This window comes from Toxoplasma gondii, chromosome XII (assembly GCF_000006565.2).
Source record: "Toxoplasma gondii ME49 chromosome XII, whole genome shotgun sequence".
Classification (NCBI taxonomy): domain Eukaryota; phylum Apicomplexa; class Conoidasida; order Eucoccidiorida; family Sarcocystidae; genus Toxoplasma; species Toxoplasma gondii.
Genome location: NC_031480.1, coordinates 6,095,486 through 6,122,363, shown reverse-complemented (window position 1 = coordinate 6,122,363; position 26,878 = coordinate 6,095,486). Strand labels below are relative to the sequence as shown.

At 52.6% G+C, this 26,878-nt stretch overlaps 4 protein-coding genes across 4 annotated transcripts; 3 read left to right on the top strand and 1 right to left on the bottom strand.

The window, feature by feature from the left end:
- Nucleotides 1–69: 69 nt before the first annotated feature.
- TGME49_278410 (Toxoplasma gondii family A protein) lies at nucleotides 70–2,995 on the top strand. The gene has a single exon (XM_002370503.2). The coding sequence runs from the start codon at nucleotides 801–803 to the stop codon at nucleotides 1,986–1,988; it is 1,188 nt and encodes a 395-aa protein (XP_002370544.1). The 5' UTR covers nucleotides 70–800; the 3' UTR covers nucleotides 1,989–2,995.
- A 68-nt stretch (nucleotides 2,996–3,063) lies between these two features.
- Nucleotides 3,064–5,485, top strand: TGME49_278420 (Toxoplasma gondii family A protein). Its single transcript, XM_002370504.2, has one exon. It carries the CDS (start codon nucleotides 3,619–3,621, stop codon nucleotides 4,705–4,707), a length of 1,089 nt encoding a protein of 362 aa, XP_002370545.1. The 5' UTR covers nucleotides 3,064–3,618; the 3' UTR covers nucleotides 4,708–5,485.
- A 2,471-nt stretch (nucleotides 5,486–7,956) lies between these two features.
- On the top strand, nucleotides 7,957–9,208 carry TGME49_278430 (Toxoplasma gondii family A protein; the record flags this gene model as incomplete). Its single annotated transcript, XM_002370505.1, has 1 exon — nucleotides 7,957–9,208. Exon 1 carries the CDS (start codon nucleotides 8,138–8,140, stop codon nucleotides 9,206–9,208), a length of 1,071 nt encoding a protein of 356 aa, XP_002370546.1. The 5' UTR covers nucleotides 7,957–8,137.
- Nucleotides 9,209–9,736: 528 nt separating this feature from the next.
- TGME49_278440 (SWI2/SNF2 Brahma-like putative) lies at nucleotides 9,737–26,669 on the bottom strand. Its single transcript, XM_002370506.2, has 17 exons — nucleotides 24,148–26,669; nucleotides 22,056–23,921; nucleotides 21,656–21,802; nucleotides 20,545–20,898; nucleotides 19,681–20,147; nucleotides 19,167–19,243; nucleotides 18,637–18,848; nucleotides 18,023–18,142; nucleotides 17,430–17,520; nucleotides 16,827–16,954; nucleotides 15,939–16,165; nucleotides 15,279–15,473; nucleotides 14,649–14,787; nucleotides 13,372–14,208; nucleotides 12,819–12,889; nucleotides 12,165–12,243; nucleotides 9,737–12,036 (listed from the first exon to the last, which is right to left on the bottom strand). Exons 1-17 carry the CDS (start codon nucleotides 25,504–25,506, stop codon nucleotides 10,399–10,401), a joined length of 8,007 nt encoding a protein of 2,668 aa, XP_002370547.1. The 5' UTR covers nucleotides 25,507–26,669; the 3' UTR covers nucleotides 9,737–10,398.
- Between the last annotated feature and the right edge of the window lie 209 nt (nucleotides 26,670–26,878).

The window sequence follows — 26,878 nt, the reverse complement described above, 5'->3', positions numbered from 1 at the left end:
GAACACACTGCAGCAAATGTGGGAAGAAAATACTGTAATTCTCATCTTATATGATTTGCCTCTGTTAGGAACTATATGTGTCATTCTGTTAGTAACAACGCCTGGAGGCCTGGTCGCGGCACCAGCCAGCTCGCGGTGCTGTCGGCTATATGACCCATTTTTGCTTGCCTGCAGTGACACTCGGTGACTGTGAGGCCCATAGACCGAGTCTGTTCGTCTTTTCGCTTTCTGAAGATTTCGAGTTGAGGCTGGCAAATGTTGCCAGTTTTGTGTTCTGTGTCTGCTCTGGACGTCAACCCTTCAGTTGTTGCTCGTTGAGTTTGGGGCATCGAGAGTCGCCTTACCCGTTTGAGTATGGCGACCATCAGATGCTTTTCCCCAAAGTATATAACACACTGTGAACGCATTTGCATGAAACATTTTGCTTCGAACTTCCCTCCACCAATCAGAACACACAAAAACTAATGTGTCCCTCTCTATCGCCATGTTGTCCTGCCAAACAAGCGCATGCCCGGTCGACCCGCGAATGGCCCACCCCGGTCCCTCATCTTCGACGGCTGCGAACCCTCAGGCTCGCCCAGACCCTCGCCACAGGTGAAGAAGCGATTGCTCATTTTCTGAGGACTGCCATCCAGTCACTTACTGTGCGCGGAGAGAAGAGTCAAAGCAAGTTATGCTTCCATGAAAAGCTGAAAAGTCTCACGCCTTTTTGTTCCTTCTTTTGGCTATCAAGGGGAAGGCCGGTTGCGTCTGTTTTAGTCTGACACAGTTTCTATGTAGTACCCCTGTCCGCAGTCGCCATGGAAGGACGAATCCTTCAAGTCACATGCTTGACGCTAATGATGGGCACCGTCCTGTCGTGCATGGGGGTGGAATCGATTAAACCAACAACCGAGTTTAATTTCACCACCACCATCCCGAAAGCTGGTCTCGAAAAGAATGTGGAGCTAGTCTTCCTCCTAGGACCATCGAACACGCTTCAGGTCATTGATGAAACTTCAAGTGCTGTCTATTTGCCAAGAGAGAGCGCCAGCACAGAAGAGCCTCCGTCGGAACCGTATGGTGCCGCGTATCGGTATGAGAACGGAGCATGCGATTTCGCCAAGACGATCGAGTTCAAAGATGAGTTTCCTGGGTACAAGACGCCATTATGGGTTCAGGAGCAGATAGCATCGGAAGAGAGTGAAAGAGAATCCGCGGGAAAGGTTGTAAAGTACGTGTTTACCAATCCTCCTGCTGAGTACTTGGGTGGAAGATTGAGTTTTTGTGTGCGATTCAAGACGATGCTGGCTCCTGGGTCGAATACAGAAACCAGCACATCGCCTCCCACGCCGTCTGTGCCGTCGGGCGGGGCCAAGCCAGACGGAACTACAAATCCAGAAAACGAAGATGGCGGCTCAAACCCTGTGAAACCCGGCCTTCCGTCGCCAGAAACAGGACTCCAGCCTGATTTGGAGAGCAGTCCTGTGACCCCACCTCCGAAACCAGCAGACCCGCCCGCTTCATCAGGACATGGTTCACATACTGATGATCAAATGGCAGGAGCGGAAGACGGGAAGGGAGACAGCCTTGGAGACGAAGGAGAGGAGGAAAACTCTGCTTTAGGTTCGACAAGTTCCGCAAGCTCCATCAGTCACGCGAACAGCCAGCCACCATCATCTCGTCCAACCGTTGATCAGACAGGCGAGAATAACGAAGATGGCCTTGCTCGCTCGGCTGTTCATCACAAACCGATCCAAGAAGAGACCCCAGCTACGATTCAAGGCGACGCAGCTGCCGCTGGATTCGAAACGACAGATCAGCATCTCGAACATGGTGTTAGCAGGGAGGGTGGCGCTCGGATGCGGCGCCTCACTGAAAAGCCTGCAGCGACTGAAGCATTCTTGACCATTGTAGTACACTCCGCGGCATGGCGCGTTACGGGTGGAATGGGACTTCTGCCAGTTTCTCTTCTCACCGTGGCAACTGCACTGTTCCTGGTTTGGTAATTGTTTGTAGGTTGTTATTAGAAGGAAATATTCAAATAAGTAGGAGATAATGCAGGATGGGCATGTGTCTTCGACATTGTGTCGGGTGCTACTGTACGGACGCGGGCGAATCCAGCTTCGCGTATCTGCGGCGTAGTTGCGCAGCTGAAAGTGGGCCCTGGCTCAAAACAGGTTTGTGTTCCGTTGTCGTCGCATTGTGTTTTTTTATACGTATGTGTCCAGCATTTGCAGGGAACCCATGTTTAAGGAGTGCTGCAGTTGTCAGAGTGCTAAAATTGTATCTTCCGAGACTTTTCACGCGTCCGGCTGCTCTGGTTAAGAGGGTGGGTGGTGTGGCGTAGCACAGCAGGTAACATTCGTAAGACGTTACCATAGGATTGGTGCGAGGCAGTTACTGCAACCAGAGTGCAATCCATTATTCAACTCCTTGTCCTTTGTCTGCGGCGCTACGCCACTTCACGTGGTCTTCGGGCATCGACACGATACAGTCGGTAGTGACACGGACACTTTCCGGACGGACTACAAGGAGTTTGCTCCCGGGTACTATTCCGGATTGACAGCATACCCAGACTTGATTCTGTGTTCTGGTGCACAGCCTTCTCACCCTTTTCGCGCACAGCTCCGCTTCTCGAATGCACTCGACACACCGCCGGAACTGTGTGCGACCCCGCCTAAAAGTGCGATGGACAACTGCAACCCACAAAAACAGCTGAGACTACACATGGAAGACCGCGTCGGCCAGAAATGCACCAATCCCGTACAGGAACAGATGTGCATATCAATAGTAAGTTGAGGTGACCTGGTAGATACTTCATTTTCTTCATCAATTCCTGCGGATCTTTCGAGAGGACATGCAAGGCCACTGGGGCATCTGCCGGCAAAAAGTGAAATACGGGCAATAACGCACAGCATATGCCAATGTTGCATCATCTGCATTTGCTCGGGCTGTTCGCATCGGCCCTTGCCAATCTGGTTGCCCCGGCGCCACCTCATGCATTGCCTCCTGTGATCGTTTGGTGATTGCGGAAAGATGCCCTAATTTGGCAAAAAACTTTCAGCTATCGAATGATTCACAGGCGTGTTAAAAACTGCAGCTAGATACCCCCACTGCTTCTTGGTTCAGAACTCTACCTTTAGCTACCGCTCGTTGACGTTGGTAGACACAAACAACTGCTCCGGCTGTTCAATCGTGCAGTCGACTCGCTGACAGGAAGGAAAACGCGTATGAGAATGCTGGACATGGTAGAACGTCTCTCAATGTGCGAACACTATTCCATGACTCACGTCATCCAGAAGTACCCTTTATTAGGCACAAAACAGTAGATCTGGCATTGTCCCTTTGCAGCCTCCCTTTCCACCGCGACCCGCGGTCCACTGCCGCTCTCGAATTTCGCACCCAACGGGCCACCCACCACTCGTTCCCGACCTTGTTCAGCCTGCCAACTGTGAGGGTCACCTGGCCACAGAGGCGACATGCTCACTTCTACGCGTTTGTCGAAATAGCGCTTCTGGCATGCTGAAGCGGACAGATTTCATTAAGAACATAAAAAACTCTTTTTTTACCTTCGAGGTATCTGGGTGACATCCGTGCCTTTGTCCAGTACCGCTTCCACGAAATACTCCGGTCCCCATGGGGTCGCACATTTTTCGAGCCGTGTATTTGACCCTGCTTATTGGCAGCGTCTTGCACTGCGGTGGGTCTGAACAAAGCGAAACGCCAAAGACCGAGGCGGATTTCACAACGACTATCCCCAAAACGGGACTCGAAAAGGACCTACAGCAAGTCTTTACTCTTGGCCCATCGAATACGCTCCAGGTCATTGACGAAACCGGGGACGCTGACTATTTGCCAAAAGAGGGCGAGAATTTAAGGGAGGCTCTGGCCAGCCCATACAGTGTCGCGTATCGATTTGTTAATGGAGCTTGCGATTTCAATGAGACAGTGAAATTCAAGAATGCATTTCCTGGCTACGAGGAGCCAGTATGGGTTCGTGAAGGGCCTAGTTCGGGGGAAGGGGTGAATTCACCATCTGGAAAGGCTGTGAGGTACACATTTACAAACCCACCAGCGGAGTATTTGGGCGGGGGTTTGAGTTTCTGTGTACAGTTCAAGACATTTCTCGCTTCCGGATCTCAAACGAGCACGTCGACTGCTGCGACATCAGGATCATCTGCCTCTGCTGGTGGGACGAAGCCAGACTTCAGTACTCAACCAAATGAACAGGAAAGCCAGTCGCATGCTCCAGCTCCAGAGGATTCGCCCGGTTCTCCAGGTCAGTCGGAGCCCAGTGAGAAGCCTGAATCACAGCAAGGTGAGACAGGTGAGGGAGAAGACGAGGACGACGGTGATGACCGTCCGCAAGGCGACGAGTCGAGTCCGGAGGCCCGTCCAGAGATTCCCAGTGTTGGAAATCCCTCGTTACCCCAGCCTCCGGCTGGTTCACCTCAGGTTGACCAGAGCCAGGGCAGCAGCAACCCTGATGGAGGTCCACAGCATCCCGCCGAGCCGGAGTCTCCGGGAGGTGAAGCGGCTTCTGGCAATGATGTCACAACAGAACAAGAAGGCTCTCCCACGAGGCGTCTCAGTGACGCTCAACCAGCGAATGCCTCATTCTTGACTATTATTGTGCACTCAGCGACGTGGAGCCTGGCAGGTGGCATGAGCGCATTGTCAGTTTTTCTTCTTGCAGCTGCAGGAACACTGCCGTCGATTTGTTAACCGCTTTTGAACGTTAGCAAGCGCGGCAGGAAGCGAAGGGACAGGAAAATAGGGAGGATGAATCGGCTTTGTCTATCGTCAAGAAGCGGATGCCGAACACTAGTCATAGCCAACATTGATTTCCGAATCCTGTCAGTGTCCTGGTTGTCTTGCGTCATGGTATCTTCATGCTTCATTATAGTGACACTTTGCAGAGAAGACATATTGTGTCCAACCGGGTATTCCCTAGGAGCCGCTCTCCATGGATTTTGTTTTTTTGCCTTAAGGTCATGGAGTTGTAGGCATGGCCGGACAGACAGCGTTGCTCTCATACTACACAAATGTTTGTGGAACCACGCGGCAGCGGCTCTCCAGATGAGCAGTTACTACACACACCCATGAAAGAGAGTAATGGAATCATTTCGTTACTGTCCACCACGGAGACGATCAGAGCGTTAGGAGTGACAATGATGCTCGTGAGAGAGTCTCTGCAGTTATTTCTGTCGACATTCGGACGCAGCCCTCGATGGATTCGAACCTGTAATGTGGGGAAATGAAGCTTGCTCATCGGACGTCGAATTTCGCTGGTGCGGTTATCGTGGGATGGCATGTCAACGTCTTCTGTACTCGTTAGCGAAGAAATGAAAGAAAAAGAGTTTGTCGAACGAGGATTTGTCAATGTTTTCTGGGTGTCCCTATGAGGCGCTCCACGTGGCCTGCGCCCAGGGGGTGGATGCTTGACATCAGAGCTAACCTTGCTATGATGCTACCCAACCATGCATCTGATACATAAGTGGTGATCTCTACCCTACAGCACGTAAATAAAGATATGTCTCACTTAACTCGGCACATACTCTTTCCAGCGGCGACTACCACGTGCACGCGGGGGCGACAGGATATACTGGCATTTTCGTGACATCTTCACTAGATCTACTGTTCTTGCATGAGAAGGAATCACATCGCTGAATACAAGACACCCAGGAATATGAAGGATTATTGCTTGCTTGGCTCGTCCTCTTGCATAACTAACTCATACACGACACTGCTTCGGAAGTGAACCCGACAGAAAAGCGGAACAAGTCGGTGTAACGAGCAGAATGACTCACGGAGAACAATAATTCGGAAATTGCTTTCGTTATTGGCGTAACCAACGATATCCGTCAGTCTGTTTACAAGTAAATATCGGTCCTCATTTGCCACACCAACAACGTCGTAATGACATTGATAAAAGCGAGAGGTGCTTCGTATTGCGTTGCCTTCTGCGGCCACGCTGCAATTGAAATTCATTGAGTTGAGAGGCCCAGCGATCACTGTAGCTTTCTCGCCTCGCTGACGGAGAACAACAAACCTTTCTCGTCGTACGTGTAAACCAAATAACTATTGACGAGATCCCCGCATATTGTTTTGCGATCAACATATAGGTACAAATGTACCGGCAGAACGGGACTGTAGTCTGTTGGGAGCTGCAATTACCTAATAGAGGATGATCCCCATATTCCCTTCACCAAAGACATTTGAAAATTTGCAGACACCCCGAGAAAACCCTCCTTACAATCCGAAAGAAGACACAGAACAACGAACTAGTATTTGAGCGACCTCTCAATTCCCGGCGCTCACTCAGTACCCGCAGTGTCAGTTCAGGGATCGGAAGTTCACACCCCAGCACAGAAATCTGATGTTAATGCTGTTCCCGATGTCGGAGAACCAGAAGTGAAACTGGTGGTGGATGACAATGGCACCGCGAGTGAGAGTGTCGAAAAACACGAAGGTGCTCGGATGAGGCACTTCAGTGAGACTCCCGAAGTGAAGGAGGCCTTCTTGACTATTGTGGTGCATTCGGAAGCGTGGGGCTTTGCAGGTGCAATGAATGCACTGCAGCTTTTCTTGCCGCGACTGCTGCTCTGTTGCCCATTTGGTAGTTGTGTGGCACTGTTGAGGGCTGGTAAGCATAACGGGTTGAAAAGAAGTAGGAATAACATACGTCGGCTTGTTAATAATTAAATGGAAGGTGTGGTAGAAGCGGCGAGTCCAGTATCATGGTTGCGTTGTAGCACTGAGCAACCGAGCATGGATTTCTGCTCGAAGTAGGCAGTTTCCTGGGGGGCTGGCGTGTCACAGCCTTTAGCATCCTTTTGTGAAAACAGCATCACCAGAAACGAAGAGCGACGAACTTAGGTATGCCAAAGAATGTGGCAGAGATCGATTAAAAGCCAGTAGATGGTGTGGCTAAACACATGACGTCCCTCTGACGTTATCAGAGGTTCCATTGGCGCCATCTACAGCCGTTGCCGTGCAGTAAACGGATGCGTATCTACCTGACATATCAGAGCACCAACATTCGACGCTGTTGGCGGCTATCGACACGATTCGGCAGATACAAAACTCCGGCACATTCGCGAGCAATGCTGTCAGGATAGTGCCCTCGTTAAGTAGTCGGCTCAAAGCATTTAGTCCACTTGACTTTGCAACAGTACAAATGCACTTCCAGCCTGATATGTACTCTCCTTGGGTCTGAGGCAATCTTTTCAGGTCTGTACTACGCCTAGCTCCGGAAAGGGTTGAGTGACATGTTGTAGCAAGGGGTGGGGCCGCTAGGGAACCACCCACTCAAAAGAGAGACATAGACAGGCCCGATATATTTAACACTGCACAAATCCAGAGCGCCCCTGTATTTCTAAAGCGATTGCACTGCGAGGTGACAAGACACGATCTTCATAAATGGGAAGTGACTACATTGGTACGTTTAAACTTGACAGGATATTTATACTAAGCCCCCTCGGCGGGACACCCTCGAATTAATATTCCTCGAGATTGCGACACAGCGGTATTCGCTGTTTCTTTCAAGCCGGTTTATTGTTGGCCGTTGGGAGAGCCACAAGCAATCCTTTTCGTCTCCCTAAATCTAGTAGCGTTTGTCATTAACCCTGCGATTTCTGCCACTGATCACGATCGGGTCACGAAGACAGCCACAGCTTAAGGCTTTACGCTACTACAGCCAGCTAAAACTGTCAATAAAACGGACTCGCTCAGTGGTCCGTCTGTAAGCACAGATGCACCTGTTCAAACACCCCCGAGAAAATCCCCCTTATAATCCGAAAGAAGACACAGAACAACGAACTAAGAATGGACTTGTCGCTTCCTGGGTACCCACTCGCCCCGTCGACCCCCAACCCGCGGAGGCGCTTCGGGTTCCGCACGCACAGAGTCACCTGCGACTCCGTCCCGACCTTCTGTTCGCCAACTCTGAGGCTCACCTGGTCGCAGAAGGGACAGACCCACTTTTTGGCAATTTGCATCGCCGCATATCGTGCAGAGATCCACTTTTCAAGGCCAAAACAAAAATACAGGACTGGTGTCTCCTTCTTCACATGTCAAGGTCACTGCCGGTCGTACTTGCCGTTGTCGGGTTCCCCATCTCAAGGGGGTTCTGAGGCTGTCCCGCTGTGTCACCATGGAAGGACACATTTTTCGAGCATTTTGTTTGACCCTGCTCGTGGGCAGTGTCTTGCAGTGTTTTGCTTCTGAATCAAGTGAATCGACGAACACAGGACCCGATTTCATTGCGGTTATCCCGAAAGATGGACTGGAAGAAGAAAACGTGGAACGTGTCTTTTCCCTCGGACCCTCCGACACGCTCCAGGTCATCGACGAAACCGCCAACGCTGTCTATCTGCCCAGTGCGAGTGAGAGCACTGGCGAGATTTTGTCGGGCGACTACACTGTCGCGTATCGATTTGCAAATGGATCTTGTGACTTCAGTCAGACCATTGTTTTCAGGGATGCATTTCTGGGTTACCCAACACCGCTGTGGGTTCGGGAAGAGTCAAAACCGGCGAAGAGTGGCAATGTATCCCCAGGCGGAGCTGTGAAGTACACATTCACGCATCCGCCTGCAGAGTATTTGGGTGGGGGTTTGAGTTTCTGTGTGCAATTCAAGACATTGCTTGCAACAGGATCGGGTTCACAGTCCACCGTCTCCACAACGCCACCGCCTGCGACATCTGACGCTGCAACACCAGACATACCTCCGAAGCCGGAAGAACAGAATAACCAGGAGCAAACCGAGGAATCAGATCAACAGGATTCTCCAGTTGGAGGTGAGTCGGGGACCGACAATTCAGTTCAACAGGAGGTGGAGGAAGGAGGAAAGAATGACAATGGCGAATCCGGGGGGTCTCATGACAGTGCCTCAGGTTCTGACAGTCAGTCAAACACCCAGATACAACAACAACAACAAGCAGGCCAGGGCACTCAGAACCAAAATCAGGAGAGTGCAGGAGGTCAATCTACGACTACAGAACAACCAGGAGCCGCCCAATATCTCCATCATGACCAGGAATTCGTGAATGGCGAAACTGGAGACTACACAAGCATTCAGTTGAGACGCCTCAGTGGAACGCCAGACAAAGAGGCATACCTGACGATTGTCGTGCACTCCGCGGCGTGGGGCTCGGCAAGTGGAATGACTGCATTATCTGTTTCTCTTCTTGCGGTGGCTGCTGCGTCTCTGCTGATCTATTAAGGATGGACGAGTTTTAGTGAACGCGAGTAGTAAAAAAGTAACAGGGAAGGTGCAATGAAGCGGTAGCGCCTGGATTGCCTGAATTTCGAAGGTGATGGGGGAAGCGAAGGGAAACCCCTGTAGCTGTTGCGCTCTCTAACTGTGCGACTGAAAGTGTAGTGCTTTCTTTAAGGCGGCACGTGTCCAAGGGTGTTCGTTGCGTTTAATGGAACTCAGGAATCTGTCTCTATTTCAACAAAGTATGAGGGTTTAACAAAAGCCGCCTTTGTTTCGTTCGTACTGCGCTGCGGAGACTCGCCAGTGAAGCGCGCCAAAAGTGTGTACAGGCTTCCGAGTAGCGATTGTAGAAGTAAAAAATGAACTGACTGGGGACGAGCAATAGGAAATGAGTTCGAAGGGAGGAGCAGTGACGGTGCTTCGTGATCGAGGAGAGTGGCGCAAGCGGCGAGGGACGGTCGCAGTTGAGACACCACGTAGAGAAGAGGGAAGAAAATGCATCCCTGCTAAGACAGAGAAGACTATTTTGACAGTGCATGTTCTTTTTCAGTCAGAGAAACAGGTGTTCACCATTGATCCCTTTCCGATGTTTCAGAATTGGCAATGCATTCGGGAAATACCGGACATAAAACTCCGATGCCTTTCTAATTCGAACAAGAAAGACACATAGTGGCTCAAGCGCCTGTGTTTTACTTCAAAAGAAAGCCCCTTCGAAGGGGGACATACACACGCGCATTTTCGTACAGCCGCATATATCTATCAGTCCTTCTGGGGATACCAGTCGATCCAAAACTCACAGCGACACACGGTAAGACCCAACTCTCGGAGTCTCACTGCGCCGTAAACGTGGTAGTATCCTTGTACACGCAAGTATACACACTGACTATACACCCCGGCAACTGCAACAACGATACAGAAACCTACGTCTACTGTGACGACACAAGGGGACGTCTTCTCATCGATCTGGTTCTCCAGTGTCTGCGCTCCTTATGTCTACTTTTTCTATCGACTCTTGACCTTTTTTTCTCTTCACACTGAAACCAAGACACCCTCTCCTGTCTCTCCTCCTCCGGTGTGTTCCCCTTGTGCTCGGCTGATCCTCTGTCCTTTGGTGTGTGCTCGTTCCTTCGCGTGGGTTCCTGTTTTCTTCGAGTTTTCTCGTCTGTTCCCTTTCTGGGTCGTCATCTCTCCCCTCACTGAGGCTGCGGCTGTGAAGCTATGCGAATGCGGAACTTGGAGACGCCTGTCGAGGCAGCTCCGCCTTCGCCTTTCTCCCCCGAAACCCTGTCGCCATGGGTAAAAGAAGGAAACGAGCATGCCCCTGGGGTAGGAAAGGGAGAAGTGTAGGCCGGGGGAGGAATCGCATTTGGACCAAGCGAAGGATTGCCAGCTGGAGAAGCGACGGTTCCAGGATACGCGTGAGATCCGGGAAAAGCGAGAGGAGCAGAGGCGGGGAAATACGGCGCTTGAGGCAGTCGAATTCGAAATTTCTTGGCTCCTGTATCGGCCGGACCCGAGAACGAAGTCGCAGGTTCCGCCAGTTGAGGTCCGCCAGAAGCGAGGTGAGTGCCTCCAACAGAAGTATGAGAAAGCGCAGTAGTGGGCGCGGATCCGAGGGCGTCGGAGCGTTCTTCCTCCCTGTGGCGTGCCTCTTTGGCTTTTTTCCTTCTCTTGCCGTCTTCACCGACAACGCTACCGTCCTCGTCTTTGCTCTTCTCCCTCTTCTCCTTCTTCTTCTTCTTCTTCTCCTTTCGGTTCCTGCTTCGCTCGCGGCCTTCCTCGTCCAGCGCTCCGCCTGCATCGCCTCCGACTGCAGCTGTGGTGGTCGCCGGGAAGGAATAGGCAGAGGCTGCAGGGAAGGCCGGGTGGGCGAAAGCGGGGAACGGCTCCCCCGCCCCGACTCCCTCTCTCTGCGGCATCGGTTCCACGTTGTTCTTCGCAGGAAGACCAGGTTTCTCGAGGTCTTTTCTTGCCGGCCTCCCGCGTTTCCTTCCTCTCTTCGTACCATTCAACTCACGTCGCGTTCGTTCCTCGTCCAGCGCCGAACTGCCCCGGCGCAGCTCTGCCCCCGGTCGGCCACTCGGCAATGAACTGAACGCACTGGCGAGAGAGACACGCAGCTTATCATGGCCCTGCAGACCAGACACCACCTCCTGACTCTCAGTCCCCACAACAAGGCCCTCTTTCCCCACAGCAAGGCCCTCGGCCGGCGGAGCCTGGGCGCCTCTGGACGTGCCTTGACTCGACAGGCTGATGCGCATCGGGAAGATCTTGAGAAGAGGGCGTCTCTGGGAAGGAGAGGCTTGACTGAAAGAAGAGGCACCGCCGGCACTGGACGGACCTGTCTCCAGCGACCCGCCTGGCGGAGGTGCCGAGAAAGGCTGCGACTCGGGGAAGGCGGGAGAAGCTGGAAAGGAGGCGGGGAACGAGACAGGTGGCGAGAGGGCCGGGAGTGCAGACGAGGCCGCAGGGGAGAACGTCGCGGGGCGAGGCGACGGGAAAGAGGACGGAAACGACGCGGGAGGACAGGAGACCTGATGCGACGGAGACACGGAGACACGCGGCGCGAGCGAGCTGGACACCCGAGACTCCGAGACCACGGACAACTCGTCTTCTTCCTCTTCTTCTTCCTCGCCTCCGGGCTTCTCCGAACCGTCGTTCTTGTCAAGCAAAGCCGAGTCGAGACTTCCAGCAGACCCAACCGTGAACGAGAAGAAGTAATCGAGCAAGCGCAAGACTTTCGCGGCCTCCGACGGATCCACCAACGTGTAGAACGCCATGCAGAGGCGCCGGCGACTCTCCCGCATCACGAAGCCCATACACTCGACAGCCTGTCGGGGAACAGAAGACATGAAAACGCAGACACATGAGAAGGGAGACACACCAAGACCACGAGACAGTCGATCTAAACGTGAGATATTGGAAGAAAACGAGAGAAGCAAAAAACTACGCGGCCTACCCGAAGAAAAATCGGAGATTCTGCTCCGTTGTATAGACGCGCATTCACCGCCAAACGCGTGAGATGCTTCTCCAGCTTTCTGTAGTGGAAACGCAGACACGAGTAGGGGGGCCGGGCGTTCAAGCAAACGAGGTGTAGAGCCTCTGATTCGACTGGAGACTTGCCCGAGTTCCAAGGGTAGAGCTACGGCAACGCCAGCGCATGCATGCACGCGAATACTGGAAAAGAATGTGGTTGATTGAGAACATCATTAACCAAATTATACTGATCATAGATTTCACAAATGTACATAAATAACACAACTACATGCATTTCGTATACACTGCCTGACATCGCATCCCAGCAGGAGATTGTTCCTCCGCATCACCTATGTCCAAATCCACCTACAGTTCTACACCTACAGGCAGCTATGTACAGACAGGCAAAAAGCCAGACAGACACATACAGGATGGTACACAGAGAATGATAAACTGAGAGAAAGTGATACATGGAAAGATGGATAAATCCCGGATTTTTACGCATGATGCACCATGAACGTAAAACTACGCATGAGTGTACAGGAACCTCAGGACCTGTGTAAAGTGAAAAGAGGTAGAGAAAGGTAGACGAAAGGTTAGGGTGGACGCAACATATCCCTGGATGACGGAGACCTACGACAAAGAAGTGAACTCTTGTTTATCCGCGAAGGCGCGAATGGAGAGCAAGCAGATCGGCTTCTTGACGCGCTGCGACAAGGAAAGGAACACGACTCAAAAACAAGAAATTCAACGCGGAATCAGATCCAGAAAAATCAAACATACACCGTTACCCAAAAACGCCGATACATATATGCATGCATGTCTTAATTGGTCTCTGTATTTTACCGGTTGTTTTGTGAGACTTCACGTCAAGACACTGTCCCCGTCGGCCTCCGGATACACCTTTTCACTATTGGAGAGCGATGAGTCCCTCCTTCTCCTTTGATTCTTCTTTCGCAGAAACCGTATTTCGAAAATACTGCTGCTTCAGCCCCGTTCGCGCTGAGATCCCCGACCGAGTTTTGCAAAAGCATGTGCTCGAAAACGCAGGCGCGGTGTACAACGCCAGTTGCGATGTTCAGCAGCAATTCCCGTGCTCAAGTTGGAGTGGCGTTCTCCATTAATTCCAAAGCAGAGCCTGCTGCCTTGTCCCCCATCGAAGCCTCCGATGCCCTCGCCACTGCGCTCACCTCGAAGTAGTCTTTGTAGATTTCCTTGGACGGCAACTCGACGAAAACATCGAAGTCTTTGCATGCGATGGCTGCATTGACGGCCTCGCGAATGCAGGTATTGACAGTCGCGCGCCAGACAGGCAATTCACAGACGCGCCGAGCCAACAGAGCAGAAGCCGCCGTTGCGTCGTCGTGAGTCTTCGGCAAGTCCTCTGCGTCTTCCTCAGCCGACGGCGACGGTGTTTCTCCCTCCTTCTTCTCGGATTCTGCGGCGTCTGGTCGACATTTTTCCACCGCGCTGCTTTCCTTCTCTCCCTGCTCTTTACACGAACTGTCTGTGTGAAGCGCAGGGGTCTCAACTTCGGCAGGCGGCGAAGCGCCTTCCTTCTTCTCTCCTTCTGTGTTCGGCAAAGAGCCCTGTGTCTCGTTTCCCACAGGCTCACTCGAAGAAGCTGACAAAGCGCAGACGGCAGAGGAAGAACTTGAAGACGAGGAGGAAGAACTTGAAGAAGAGGAGAAAGAACTTGCAGAAGAGGAAGAAGAACTTGAAGAAGAGGAGGAAGAAACTGCAGAAGAACCTGAAGAAGCGGAAGCACTTGAAGAAGCATCCGTCGAGGACGCGCCAGACGGAGGTTCGGGAGTGGAGGCGAGGCCGAGAGGAGCCTGTGGAGAGGCTTTTTCTTCGCGAATGGTCCAGAAGTCAGATCGAGAGTAGAGGCGCTTCCACGCGTCTTCAGCTTCCTTTTTCTGACTTGCAGACACCAAGGCCTCTTGAGCTCGCTCGGCGGCCTTGCACCAACTGAACAGGCACGGTGGGAGCATTTCGTTCGTGATCAATCCAGGAATGTGAAGCAGCTGAAGAAAGACAAAGCGAAGACACAAAGGGTCGACGACGAGAGAGTTGAGAAGAAGATGCTCGAGACAACCAAGGACGCGGGATTCAGGAAAACGGACGGTGGGTAAAAGGCGGCTCAACGGAAGCACGGCCTCGTCACTGAAGTCTGCAGTTGGCGAACAGGAAGAAGGAAAAGAGAGGAAAAGAACCTTTACGCCAGAAGAAGAGAGAAGAGACGAGGCGCGTGCAACGACAGGCCAGTGGGAGAGACAGGCCAGTATCCGCCTTTATTCAGGAGAATTTCACATGAAGACAGGAGATTAGGAACCGAGAGCGTATGCACGTACAACTCTACCAGAATTTGTGAAGATGCAGGGACCTCTGTACGATGGTATGGACGAGTTCAAGCTCACATATGTAGACATAGTGGATTTGTACAGAGAGCACAGCTATAACTCACCCTGCGGATGCAGTCCGCCCTCTCAAAGACGCGCATGTCTTCTGAGCTCCTCGCGATTTGCCTCTTCAGCAGCTGGAGGTCGAGCGCCCGCGTCAAGTTGACGTCCAACTGTCTCTGCTTCCGCAGAATTTCTCTCACTCTACAAGGGTGGAGAACGGAAAAATCGAGAAGGACATCGAAATGCAGCGCCGGCTTCCTTCGAGAAAACCGCGGCGACGCACGACCCCCCTCTCTGCCGTAACAGCGTCACATCTAAAGAGACGTAGCGACAACGTCACACACGTCATCGTGAATGTCCGTTCTGTGAATGATTTTTTGCGTATCCAGGCGGACAACAACTGCCATACTACCGGAGTTCTGTACGTCCGGTCTGCGAATTGAACATTCAGACAATCTCAGACAGCTGAACTTCACACAGACATACTCCTAGAACTCCCTCCTGACACATGCCCCTGCACATGACCTGCAAAATCCACGTATCCTGCAGTGCATGCCCTCCCGAATGCTTGTTCGTCGACGTCCTTCCGGGTGTTGTCTCTGTGTCCAGAACTGAAAACGCACTGCGTTTTCATGGGATCTAAGCATGCGTCCGAGCGATTCTAGAAAAGGCAGAGATTCGCCCAGGCTCACTGGTTTGTTCTCTCAAGGTCCCGCGAAGGATCGTGAACTTCTTCTTGACCGTGGCCGTAGTACATGCCGCTCTGAATCACCAGCTTGTCTTTGTCCAGTTTGCACTCTGCTCTCTGAAGGATTTGCTCCTCGATCGACTCCACGCTAATGAAGCGAAGAGTCAAGACTTCCTTCTTCTGGCCGATACGATGGGCTCTAAAACACAGACATGCGATGCGATGCATTCTCCGTGCATTCACACACAGATACACCTGTGTAGGTACACACAACAGATACTGCCCTACACAGCAAACAGACACATGCATATACATATATATTTATTTATATGATGTATGTGGCTTGGCGAAAACACACACCAGAACACACAGGCATATATAAATATATATACATCGAACTGTGTTCCTAAATCGTAACTCCAAATATACACATAATATGGAACTATACATGCCTACATATATATATATATATATTATATATATATATATATTATATTTATATATTATATATATATATATATTATATATATATATATGGATCTGTGCATGTGGCTACGTATGTCTAGATGTGTCGAATCTTGTGGGGAGAAAAAACTCGAGGAAGCACTGCCAGGAAAACCACCGCCGCCTTTGTTCGAGTGGGTGGCATGCACTTTGTTCGGACCTTGATTGAGCTTGTTCGTCGTTCTGTGGGTTCCAGTCTGAGTCGAATATGATGACTGTGTCGGCACTTTGCAAGTTGACGCCCAGACCGCCTGCCTTGGTGCTCAAAATGAAAATGAAGTATTCACTGCCTTCTTGGTTGTACAGACTCAGTCGCTTCTGTCGCTCTTCGCTGCTCGTGCCACCGTCCAAACGCAGATACGTGTGACCTCGCAGCGACAGATACACCTGAACAGGAATGCGCAGATTTTGCAGAGGCAAAGGGCGCAAGAAAGCATGTCTTCAGACGCTTGCGTCGCAGACTCTTGCGTCGACACCAAAGGGAAGCCGGCGCTGCTTTGAAGTCACAGGTTGCTGCGCTGGTCTTCCTCAAACTCCGTCTACACAGACGCCGCCTCGACACCACAGGGGCTCCGACCGCGCAGACAGATGGCTCCTCAGAACGGTCGACAAGGAAAAACGAAAAAACAGATCCACCACATGTACAGATCCAGAGAAATACAATTGTACAGCTGCATCTACAGCTAGCGACACATATCAATTCAACTAAAAACATGCACAACATATATAACATATACAACATATACATATATAGACAGATATATATACAAATATACACAAATAGACCCTGCTCGACGCCCTGCCTGTAGAGGTACTTATATATATATATATATACATACATATTGCCAACAGAAGTGAACATATATATATATATATATTGGAACTCCGTGGAGTGGCCGGCGAGATGCGATGGGAGGAGGCGACGTTCTCTGAGAACCGCGTGTTTCTGCATTTGCGTGAGCTTGAGCGAGTGGAAACAGTAGATGTTTTCTTGTGTCCTTTTTTTTCCGATCGTTCTTTGTGCACTTGAAAGCAGACAAAAGGTTACCTCGAGGATATCCAGCAGTTTGGTCATCTGCGAAAAGATCAGCACTCGATGGTTGCCCATCTTCAGCGCAGGCAACAGAACGTCCAACATCGCGAACTTCCCGCAGCAGCGAACCAAGCTTTCGTCGGCTGCAGAGATGCAGAGAGACCCCACACGGAGCAGACGAAACTCTCAGAAGAAAGGCGGAACAGTGGTGGACAACGCAGGGACACAAGACAAAAAAGAAACCGCGGGAGGAACGTCTACTCCTGCAACCGCCGCGCTACAGAAAAGGCCAGTGTGCGCTTCTTGGACAAGACCCACACACGACCGAAAGGAAAGAGTCTCTGACGGGAGAAATGGAGACGCTTTACGGAGATTGCCACCATATATGTATTTGTATATGCGTATGTATTATGCGCATTTGCATATATATATATATATATATATATATATATGGGTGTATGTCAATACGGAGAAAAGGGTGACAGAGCGAGTAAAGACTATCGGCGGACAGCTGTTTGATTTGGAGAGCGCTTTCCTCTGAGACAGGAAACTCGGAGAAGAGAGAGGAAGAGAGATGCGTCACGACGGCAGTGCAAAAGGAAGAAAACGAGAGCTTACGAGTGTAACTGGAGTAGCAGAAAAGGTAGGGATGGTTGCAAATTTTCCTGAGTTGCACCATGCGGTTCTGGCCAACGGGATTCCCCTCGATCTGGAAGCGTTTCAGGTGTCCATACACCCCGCACACACAGGTGGCCGCAGAGGACAATTTGTATCGGACGGAATGTGCAGTCGGCAATCTATTCATTTCCCGTTTCTAATACAAGATCGGGAGAAAGAAGAGTATCTCGAGAACTCGTCGTTTCCTGCTTCCTGCGTGTCGTGCAATTGCGGAGCGAGACGTTCGCCACCCTCGACAAGCACAGCCCTGAGATGTCTAGAACTGATGTTTACTAAAGCGTCTCTCCTCATGCAATTTCAATGCATCTGCGTGTGATTTTATGATCGCACTGACACATTAGTATATACAAAGTGCCTCATCATATTTGGATCAATATTTGTAAACAAGATGCTGTGGTACAGAAGTATCCTTACAGAAAGCCGTCGGAAGACCCAGGAAGAGAATATATTTTTGAGATCAGTGTTTTTGCATGTATCGCTCCGACGAGACACGGAAAGACAGGGGGAAGTGGAGAAATCATTTTCGTTCTTACCATTTTGTAGAGATAACGTTGAACACCCGAGAGAGGACACCAGACGATTTCCTCTTGCTTCGACGGCAGCTCGTCAGCCACTTCGGCCTTCTCTCGACGTAAAAGGAATGGCCTCAGCACCTAAAAATTGAAGTTTTTACGCAGCGGCATGCGAGTGTGTGTGCAAATAAACGAATGGAAAAAAACACAATCCCCTTTCATCATGGAGTGTATAGACACCTGATCCAATTCACAAAGCCATTCACACTCGTGGCCTGCATCTCCACACATAAATTCATGCTCTCAGGCAGACTGTTGAAGCACAGCTATCGACAAGTACATCCTCCATCGACCTGTTCAGGTATTACATATATATACTTGTAGAGCATCGCTATGGATGCCATCTACTGTATTCTTCCTTAACCTAAAGGATACATACGCTTTAGCATACATACAGGTACACATGCTCACACATATTTGAGGACGTATACGCATGTTCCTGGAAGGAGACGAAAACGCCTCGCTTTTCCTCCACGGAAACGTCCCTGAACGAGCGTCCGTTCCGCACAGGAGAGCAAAGCCACAGCCCATGAAAAACGTGAGAACAACCTGATTACAAAGGTACTTCCACCTACCTTGTGAAGACGGTCTACAATCAGCAGTTTCTCCTCTTCGGTGATGTTGATCAAGTGCTCGTCTTGCTGGCTGGCCCCGCCAAACAAAGTTGGAGGCGCGGCGAGAGGCACGTTGAGCCACTGCTCGAAGTTCAGCTTCGCGTTAAAAATCGAAGGCATCAAAAAATTCAACAGAGCCCACACCTCTCCGATGTCGTTCTGCAGTGGTGTACCTGCACGAAAACCGAGACCGACACACCGGCGCAAAGCAGATGCAAATATCTATGCAAACATATACATATATATACATATAAATATATATATATATATATATATATATATGAACCTGGGAGGAAAGCCATTGCTGTGCCTCCTCTTTATCACATCGTTGTATGCATATGCACATTTGGAGATCCACCACATACATATATAGATACTATTTTATTTGTACTTATGTATGTGTGTAGAGGTACGTAAACCTCCGATGCCAGGGGAAAGAACAGCTGCAGTAGAAACGCATGCAGGTGAAAGAGAGAGCAAGGCGAACCCACCAGTGAGGGCGAGACGCCGTTTGATGTGGAAGCCGGTGTTGAGAGTCTGGACGAGTTTGCTGTTGGGATTTTTGAGCCTGTGCAAAGAACCCACAAGCCACTTTTATGGCCTCACTTGGCTTATAGAGACGGCGACAAAAATCGTCCATTCTTGCGAGAAGCAGACTCAACATCCCTTCATTCCTGTACATCTCCACAGCTCTCCACGCGCCGATGCATGCGAAGCGATACACACACATTAATTGGGGATGGGGACAAAGGGAATTTCTGTAGAAAGAGTTTCAAAGGCATTAGATTGACAAAGAAGCTTTTTTGCCGAACTAAGAAAAACTCGACAGCTTAAATACAAAGTGTGTAGTCTAGCGACCTCAAGACCAAGACTCCTCATTCTCTAAATAAACATCTATAAATGTACAAGTCTGTATGTCTATTGGCCTATGCGGATGTGGGGGCCTTCGTTTGATGGGATTCTATGTTTTTCTTCGGCGACATCTCGAAGTCGACTGTTGTGTACCTGTGCGCTTCATCAACGACGAGGTATTCCCACTTGATTTTCCTCAGAAAAGATTTGTCTCGTAAGATGACCGCGTCTGTGGTGAGGAGCGCATGGAAGTATGGCTCGACGAAGCGTCTCGCGCCGTCTGTCCCGGTGTCCGGACCCTGGGTGCCTCGAACTTCGTCCGGCTTGGTCACCGCGTCGGAGACGCTGGAGCCCAGCGCGGTCGCGGTGCCGGCGCCAGGTCCGCGAGTGTTCAGGCCGCCGACGATGCGGCTTCGGAGTTGCTTGCGGTATTCCTTCGTTCCCTCGTAGACGACCAGGTTGATGGACGGCCACCATTTCTTCAGCTCGGACCGCCAGTTGCCGTGGATCGTGGACAACGGCGCGACGATCAGGAACGGATTCCGCGCGCGTTTCACCTCATGCAGATACGCGAGGAAAGAGACCGTCTGGACGGTCTTGCCAAGACCCATCGAATCCGCCTGCAGAGGACCCAAAGCAGCAACGCAGTCGTGAGAGCACGAAGGCGTCTCGCGCCGGTGAGCCAAGGCCTTCCGATCGAGCGCAAAGAGAGCCACCCAACGTTTCCCTCGCACTTGGACAAGAGGATACCAACGACCCGATTCCGAAAAGAGATGAGCATATGCAGATACATGATGGAGAGAGAGCAGAGAGGGGAGACACAACTGTCGACGGCCCACGGGAAGGCAGACAGGTGATCTGCAACTACGCACACCGCACAGCTGCAGACGTCGAACTGCAGATGTCTGCGCAGACACACAGGTACACCCACTGTAGAAGAAGTAGTGGTAACGGTTCGCGCGAAACGCAGTCTGCAGGTTTTTCTTCCTGCATGCAGCAGTGCCAGTTCCCACGCACCAAAATTCCGTTGAGTCCATTGGTGTAGAGCGACGCCATCCAGTTGAGACCTTCCATTTGGTAGGATCGCAGCGAGCCTCCTTTGAGACACTTGGGGAGTTCGGTGACGTGGACGCGCTTTGCATGTGTCAGTCTGTAGTATCTTTCTTTCGACAGAAGGAAGGAAGAGAGGGAGGCTTTGTTCTTCTCCTCTTCATCCGTCGCGTCCCCCACCTTCCCGTCGCCCTGCTCCATTTTAGCATCCTCTGTCTCGTTCGTCTCCTCGCTCTGAGAGGCTTCTAAACCGTCGGCTGTCTCGCTGTCCGCGGACGCCGCCGTCGCCTCTCCTTCACCGGCAGGCAAGTCGATGGGGTCCTGAGAGGGAAATGCAAGGCAGCGACAGAGACGCGGAATTGCGGGGGGAGACGCGAGAGCAACAGAGGAGACGAAAACAGAAAAAAACGGAGGAAAGCAGAGGTCGGACACAGGAGACAAAGAAAATCGAGCACGCGACAGAGAGGAAGCCCGAGCAATCACGATAAATCGAAAACGCGAAAGAGACCAAGAGACAGAAAGAGAGAGAGAGACACCATGAGGGAAAAGGACAGAGCGAGAACGCGAAAGAGACCAAGAGACAGAAAGAGAGAGAGAGAGACCATGAGGGAAAAGGACAGAGCGAAAACGCCGAAAGAGAGAAGAGAGGGAATCTGGAGAAAAACAGCCGCACGGCGAAGACCGCAACGCAGATCGAAACCCTGTGGGAGGTGACGGAGGTCGAAGCAAGTGGAACCTTGGAGCAAACGCCGAGAGCGACGAGGTACAAACTACCACAATCTAAAAAAGGCTTCGGGATGGCAATTTCGAAAAAGCAGGAAGACTGTCATACGGTGGAGTAGAAACATCTGCGGACAGGAACAAAGAACGCCTTCGAAACCTCGACCAGACGACGAAAACATCCAGGCCAGCATTCGGACCACTCCGCAAGAACTCGCCACACACATCTATAAGACGTGCAGAAACACTGAGAGAGAAAAGTCGAATTGTGAAACTGGTGAATGATTAACCGTTACCGAAGTAGGGTCAATGAGAATCCATACGCATTGAAACCGTTTTGAGAATTCGAGTCACGCACCACGATTTCGGCGCCTTCTCGCTCGCGCTGTTCAATGATGAGGTCTCCCATCTTCCGCATGTACTCTTCGGTCTGGCGGACGAGGAGCAGAAGGCGTTCGTTCTTCGTCTCCTGCAGCAGGGCGAGGTACGCTGCTTCGTCGTGCTTCTGCGCAAACGGAGACACAGATCTCATTCGCGTCTCATAGTGAGGCAAAAGAGTCGGAGACAATCGCTTCTTTCCCGTTCTCTCTCTTCTCTTCCACTCTTTTCTCTCGTTTCGTCTTTCCTCTATCTTCCGTCTTCTGTCCTCGAAGCCGCACTCCCCAATTTTGCAGATTTGCTTGTTGTACGGCCCTCGCATCGACAAGGCCACAGCGGCCGCGCAAGCAAACAGCGCCTGCACAACCTCAAACGCCTACCTTGAGGGCGTCGAGTCTCTCTCTTCGCTTCATCGCAGCGAGGTCGGCAGCAGCTGCAGGACACCCGCATTTGGTCGGGTGAAGGTGGTGGCCGCAATGCCCGCCGCGGGCGTCCTCACCTAACGCTTCGGACTTCAACTCTTCAGGAAGAGCGCTGTCTTCGCCCTCCGCGCCGAGGAAGCAGGCGCGTCTGCGCTTCACGGCTGCGGCAACTCGTCGCACTTGCTTCAGACTCTCTCGGTGTACATTCACAAAGTTCCGTCGGTGCACCTCGAGGAGCGCGGAGAGAAAAACTTGTCGGCGCTGCGCGTCCTGCGACCGTCGCTCCAAGAACTCTTCCGCCTGCTCTCGCTGCTCGCGCAGCAGCCTATGCTTCCGCGCTGTACGTACACTCACGTGCAGCAGGGGCGGGAGCGCGTCCGGCGCCTCCTCCAGCATCCGCTGAAGCGCTACGTCCTGGCGGACGGACGACTGCAGAGGCAGCAGCGCGAGAAGCCGCGAGTGCAGACGCGCTCTGCGCAACGCGTCATCCGTTTCTGCGCAGAAACGCGCCAGAGAGGAATCAGCGGGGCGGCGAGGAGAAGAAACGAGAGAAGACGACGAAGGGAGGTGTGCCGCGTTTTCGGCGTCGAATGAAGGCGCCGGTCCCAGGGCTCTTTCCAGAAACAAGTCGGAGGCCAAATCGCCATTCGCAAGCTGGGATTCATCGTCCTCGACGCAGACAGTAATCACTTCCATGCCGTCCTCGTCCCTCTCAACCGTGACGGTTTTGCCAGTGCCTTTCGAGCTCTGCTCTGCTGGAACGACGGCCACCTTGGGCTCTCTCGCCTCCAAGTCGATACCTTCGTCTTTTGTGTCGCCACACACCAAGTCTGCGTCGCCAGCCTTCAGGATGTCTCCACTCGCGTCGGCTTCCTGGCCCTCGGTCTCCTGGATCTCCAGACTCCGCTTCACGTCCCGGTCCTTGTCGCTGGCGCCTGTACCCTCGTCTCTCTCTTCCTTCTCTGACTTGTCTGCCTTCTCACCTTCCTTGTTCTCTTTGCTGTCTCCCTCCGTCGTCTTCGTCTCCGTCGCGTCAGTCGCGCCCTCACAGAGCCGCGACCGCGGTCGTGAAGACGCAGGCTCCGCGGGGACCACCGCGCCGTCCTCGGCCGCCTTGACGCGGGCCAAGCGTCTCTCCAGGTTTTCAATTCGCCGCTGAAGTCGCAGCGCGGTTTCTTCTCGCTCGAACGCCTCCGCGGCTTCTTTCAGTTCGACAAAAATCGATCTTGCTCGTCTCTTCTGCAGCAGCATCTGACTCGCCTTGTGGGCTGCGCCCCCAGCGCCGGCGGTCCGCGGGGCTCCTGCCCCTGCGCCTCCACCGGACTTTGTCGCCGAAGACCCACCGCTGCCCAGAGAGCTTCTGTAGGTTCGGACGGCGTCGAGAAAGGCATGGTCGACGGAGAAGCCGAGGCTCGGAACGAGGCGAAGTTGTTGGAGTTGCTCGGCCTCGAGGGGCTTCTGCGACAGCAGGTGTATGTACGCCCGAGTTTGGAGAACGAGACGTTCGAACTGTCGGTCGCGGAAGATGTGGCTGGGGTCTTGGTGCTCTTCTGGGCGCTGCTTGAGCCAGTGAAAGATCAGCAGGAGAATGCGAACGCGTTTATCGACGAGGGAAACTTGGCGCAGCGAGAGCTCGTAGAGCAGTCGGCAGAACGCGCTGTAAAAGTGACCCTCAGAAGACACCTGAGGGAGGCCCGCAGACGCGAGAAACGGAAGATTTGGAAACGCGTTGCCCAGCGTACGAGCGTCTTCACTTGACATTTGAGAGCCTACGGTCCCGGCTCCCAAATCGGTCTTCACGCCATAGGTCGGAAGGGCGGAATTCTGCGAAACACAACATAAAAGAAGGCAAAACAGGAAACGCAATCGGACTCCTAATCCGTGAAGAAACTCACGTCACTTAAAACCTTTTTAGGTAACAAAAATGTATTCAGTTTCGATGAGAAACAGCCTCCTGTAGTCGAAAGCGTTTAGAAAAGCAATGGGTTTCAGATCCCGTGGTAAAATGCTTCAATCAACGTTCTTTATCTCTCTGATCCATCTGTCTTACCTCCGCGGTTCGAAGCGTTGACGTCGAAGGGAGAGGCGCTGCAGGGCGTTTGCCTTCGCCAGGAAGGCGCCCTGCGGGTGGCTGTGGGGAGCGGCTCGCGTCCCCAGCGCCCGACGCGCCCGCGGGGGGCGAGGGGCCGGAAGGAGACAGCGACGAGACAGCGCCCTGTCGAGTCGGCTTGTTCGTGGGTGTTTGAGACTCGGCACCTTCAGGAGACAAAGGAGACACGCGTTTCGTTTCACCAGCGAGACCCGAGCCTTGCACTCGCGCCCCGCCAGGTGTGATCGTCTGAAGGGGACGCGAGGAACTGTCTGGAGCCTCTGGAGCACCCGGGGCAGAGGCTGTCTTCGTCGATACATTCTGGAGGGGAGCCAGCGGCAAGGGATATGCCGGCACCGCCGCAGACGCAGATGCGCCGCCGGCAGAGACGAGGGAAGACTCCCTATGGAAGATCTGCCCGGGCAGCGTCTCGCCGGAAGGACCGAGAGGAGACACTGGCAGGTGTGTGGAGACAGGGGCGGATATTGGGGCTCCTGGAGCCTGCAGCGGAGCCACGCCGGTGTGGGGTGCGAAAACCGAAGGACCGAAAACACTGCCGCCGCGGAGAGAAGCAAACGAACCAGGAAAAGGCTGACCGGGAGAAGCCGCAGAGACTCCAGAGGGCGGGACCGCGCCCAGAGACGAGTTTGCCGAGACAGCCGGACTCGCAAGAGGCACCACCCCAGGAGTGCCTGGAGCGCGAGACGACGCCTGCAGAGCGTCCGAAGAGACAGGCGAGGGCAGCCGCTGAGCAGGAGGAAGCGAAGAAGCAGAGGCGCTGCTCGAGGCCCCCGGCCGCGCGGGCGCGCCTCCACTCGCTGGGAAGCCGGCAGATGCCTGCCCGAGCGCCTGCCCTGCTGAAAAACCTGCAGGCAATTGAGCAGAAGGCGAAGGCGGTCGCAAGGACAGAGGTCCCGACTGAGGCAGCGCCGTGGGTAGGGTGGAGGCACCAACCGCGACGAACGGGCTCTGTCCAGCAAGCGGGAAGCGAGAAGGATCGACCTGGGGCAGAGCCTGCAAGGAGAAAGGAGCCGTTTGGGACCCTGGCAGGTTTCTCAGAGACGAAGTGACAGATCCGCAGTCTCCGGCCTGTGGGCCTTGAGGGTACAGGGCGCGGTCGCCAGGAAGCGACGAGAGGACATGTTGCTGAGCAACTTGAGAAGGATTCGAAGGCAAGCCAGGCATGCGGAGGGGGGCCGCAGACACAGAGGGCGGCGATGACAGGACTGAAGAAGCTCCCCACGCCGGGACCTCCTGAGGTCCGTTGCTGTTCTCACCGGTGTGTGTCCGCTGTTGCGCGGGCGGGGCATGCGGCATCATTTTCCCCAAAAAACGAGAGGGGAAGAGACCTTTACAGGGAAAAGAGACGAGAAAGAGGAGAGATACTCGATGGCTGGAACATTGGGGAGAGGAGGTGGGAACAGAGAAGGTGAAGGAGAGGGAACCGAAACTCAGAGGAGAAAGAGGCAGCGACAGAGAAACGGCGGCAAGGAGGCGCGGAGGTGAAAAAGACAGAGTTCAGGGCGACAGAAGATGACGAGACCGGTGACGACGACAGGAGAGAAGAACTGAGCCAAGACGTGAAGAGGAATACAAAGAGAAAAAGAAAAGCAGGAGGTCTCTGTTTTCTGGACTGCGCTCTGAAGGGAGCGCAGCAAGAAACCCAAGAGGCAAAGCGTAGAGAGATAAGGGACAGACGAGAGGTCACAAAAAAGACAGGGCCGAAAACAGCGACGACCTTCGGAAGAGTCCAGGTAGATGCATGGAATGAGTCGCGCTTGCAGTTGAGAGAAAAGAGAGACGCATGTCGAACCGTGAGAGAAATGAGTGAAGGTGAGCAGGTCGGCCTCACATCTGCCGACGGGGCGAATTTGAATTGAGTCTCACAGGCATTGCCTCACGATGTCGCTGCGCCTCACATCAAGCAAACGGAAAGGAGCCGAAGAAGAGGCGAAGCATCTGCGGCCGGAACTCTGAAAATTGCGTCATCTCAAAACCAAATCACTCCTATACCCGGGGCAAAAGACTGCGACCGTCTCCGGTGTCGACCGAGTACGGAGTAGCGTCGCCCTTAGCGGAGGCCAGATAATGACAAAGTCCCTGAAAACGCTGAGATTCTCCGACGTAAAAAAAGCGCATGCAGGCCCGACACGGGAACGAAAAAGTCCCCTGTTAGTGGACCCAGAGAGACCGTTGAGCCTGTGAGCGCTCGCGCGTAGCCGGAGGAACAAGACTCATCAACAGCGGAGAACGAGAAGTGGACCGGAGGTGCAAACAAAAGATTTCCGGACGAGAAATAGTTCTGTCATTCCTAAGTCAGATGAGATCAGGGGAAACGAGAGTATTGACCTCAGCAGCAAAAAAGGCGTCAAAAGCGAAGAGTCGCCACGAAATGGTGAAGTAACGAGAGACATCGAGGGATCCAGCAGAAGGCGAAAAAGAGGAAAGAAGGAGCGACTGAGGTAGAATAATCCTTAAACGGGCGAAAGAAGTGACCTCACATATCGAGAAACGAGAGTGAATCTGAAGAAAGAGTGTTGTCAGCCGCTACCAGCGTGCCGCATGCAACCAACGAAAACTTTTCCTCCCGTCCAGTGCAGAGCCTCTCTACCCAGAATAGCGAGAGTTCGTCGCAGTTCTCTTGGTTGAGTAAACACTTCGACCACATTAACTTGCACAGATCTACGTAACT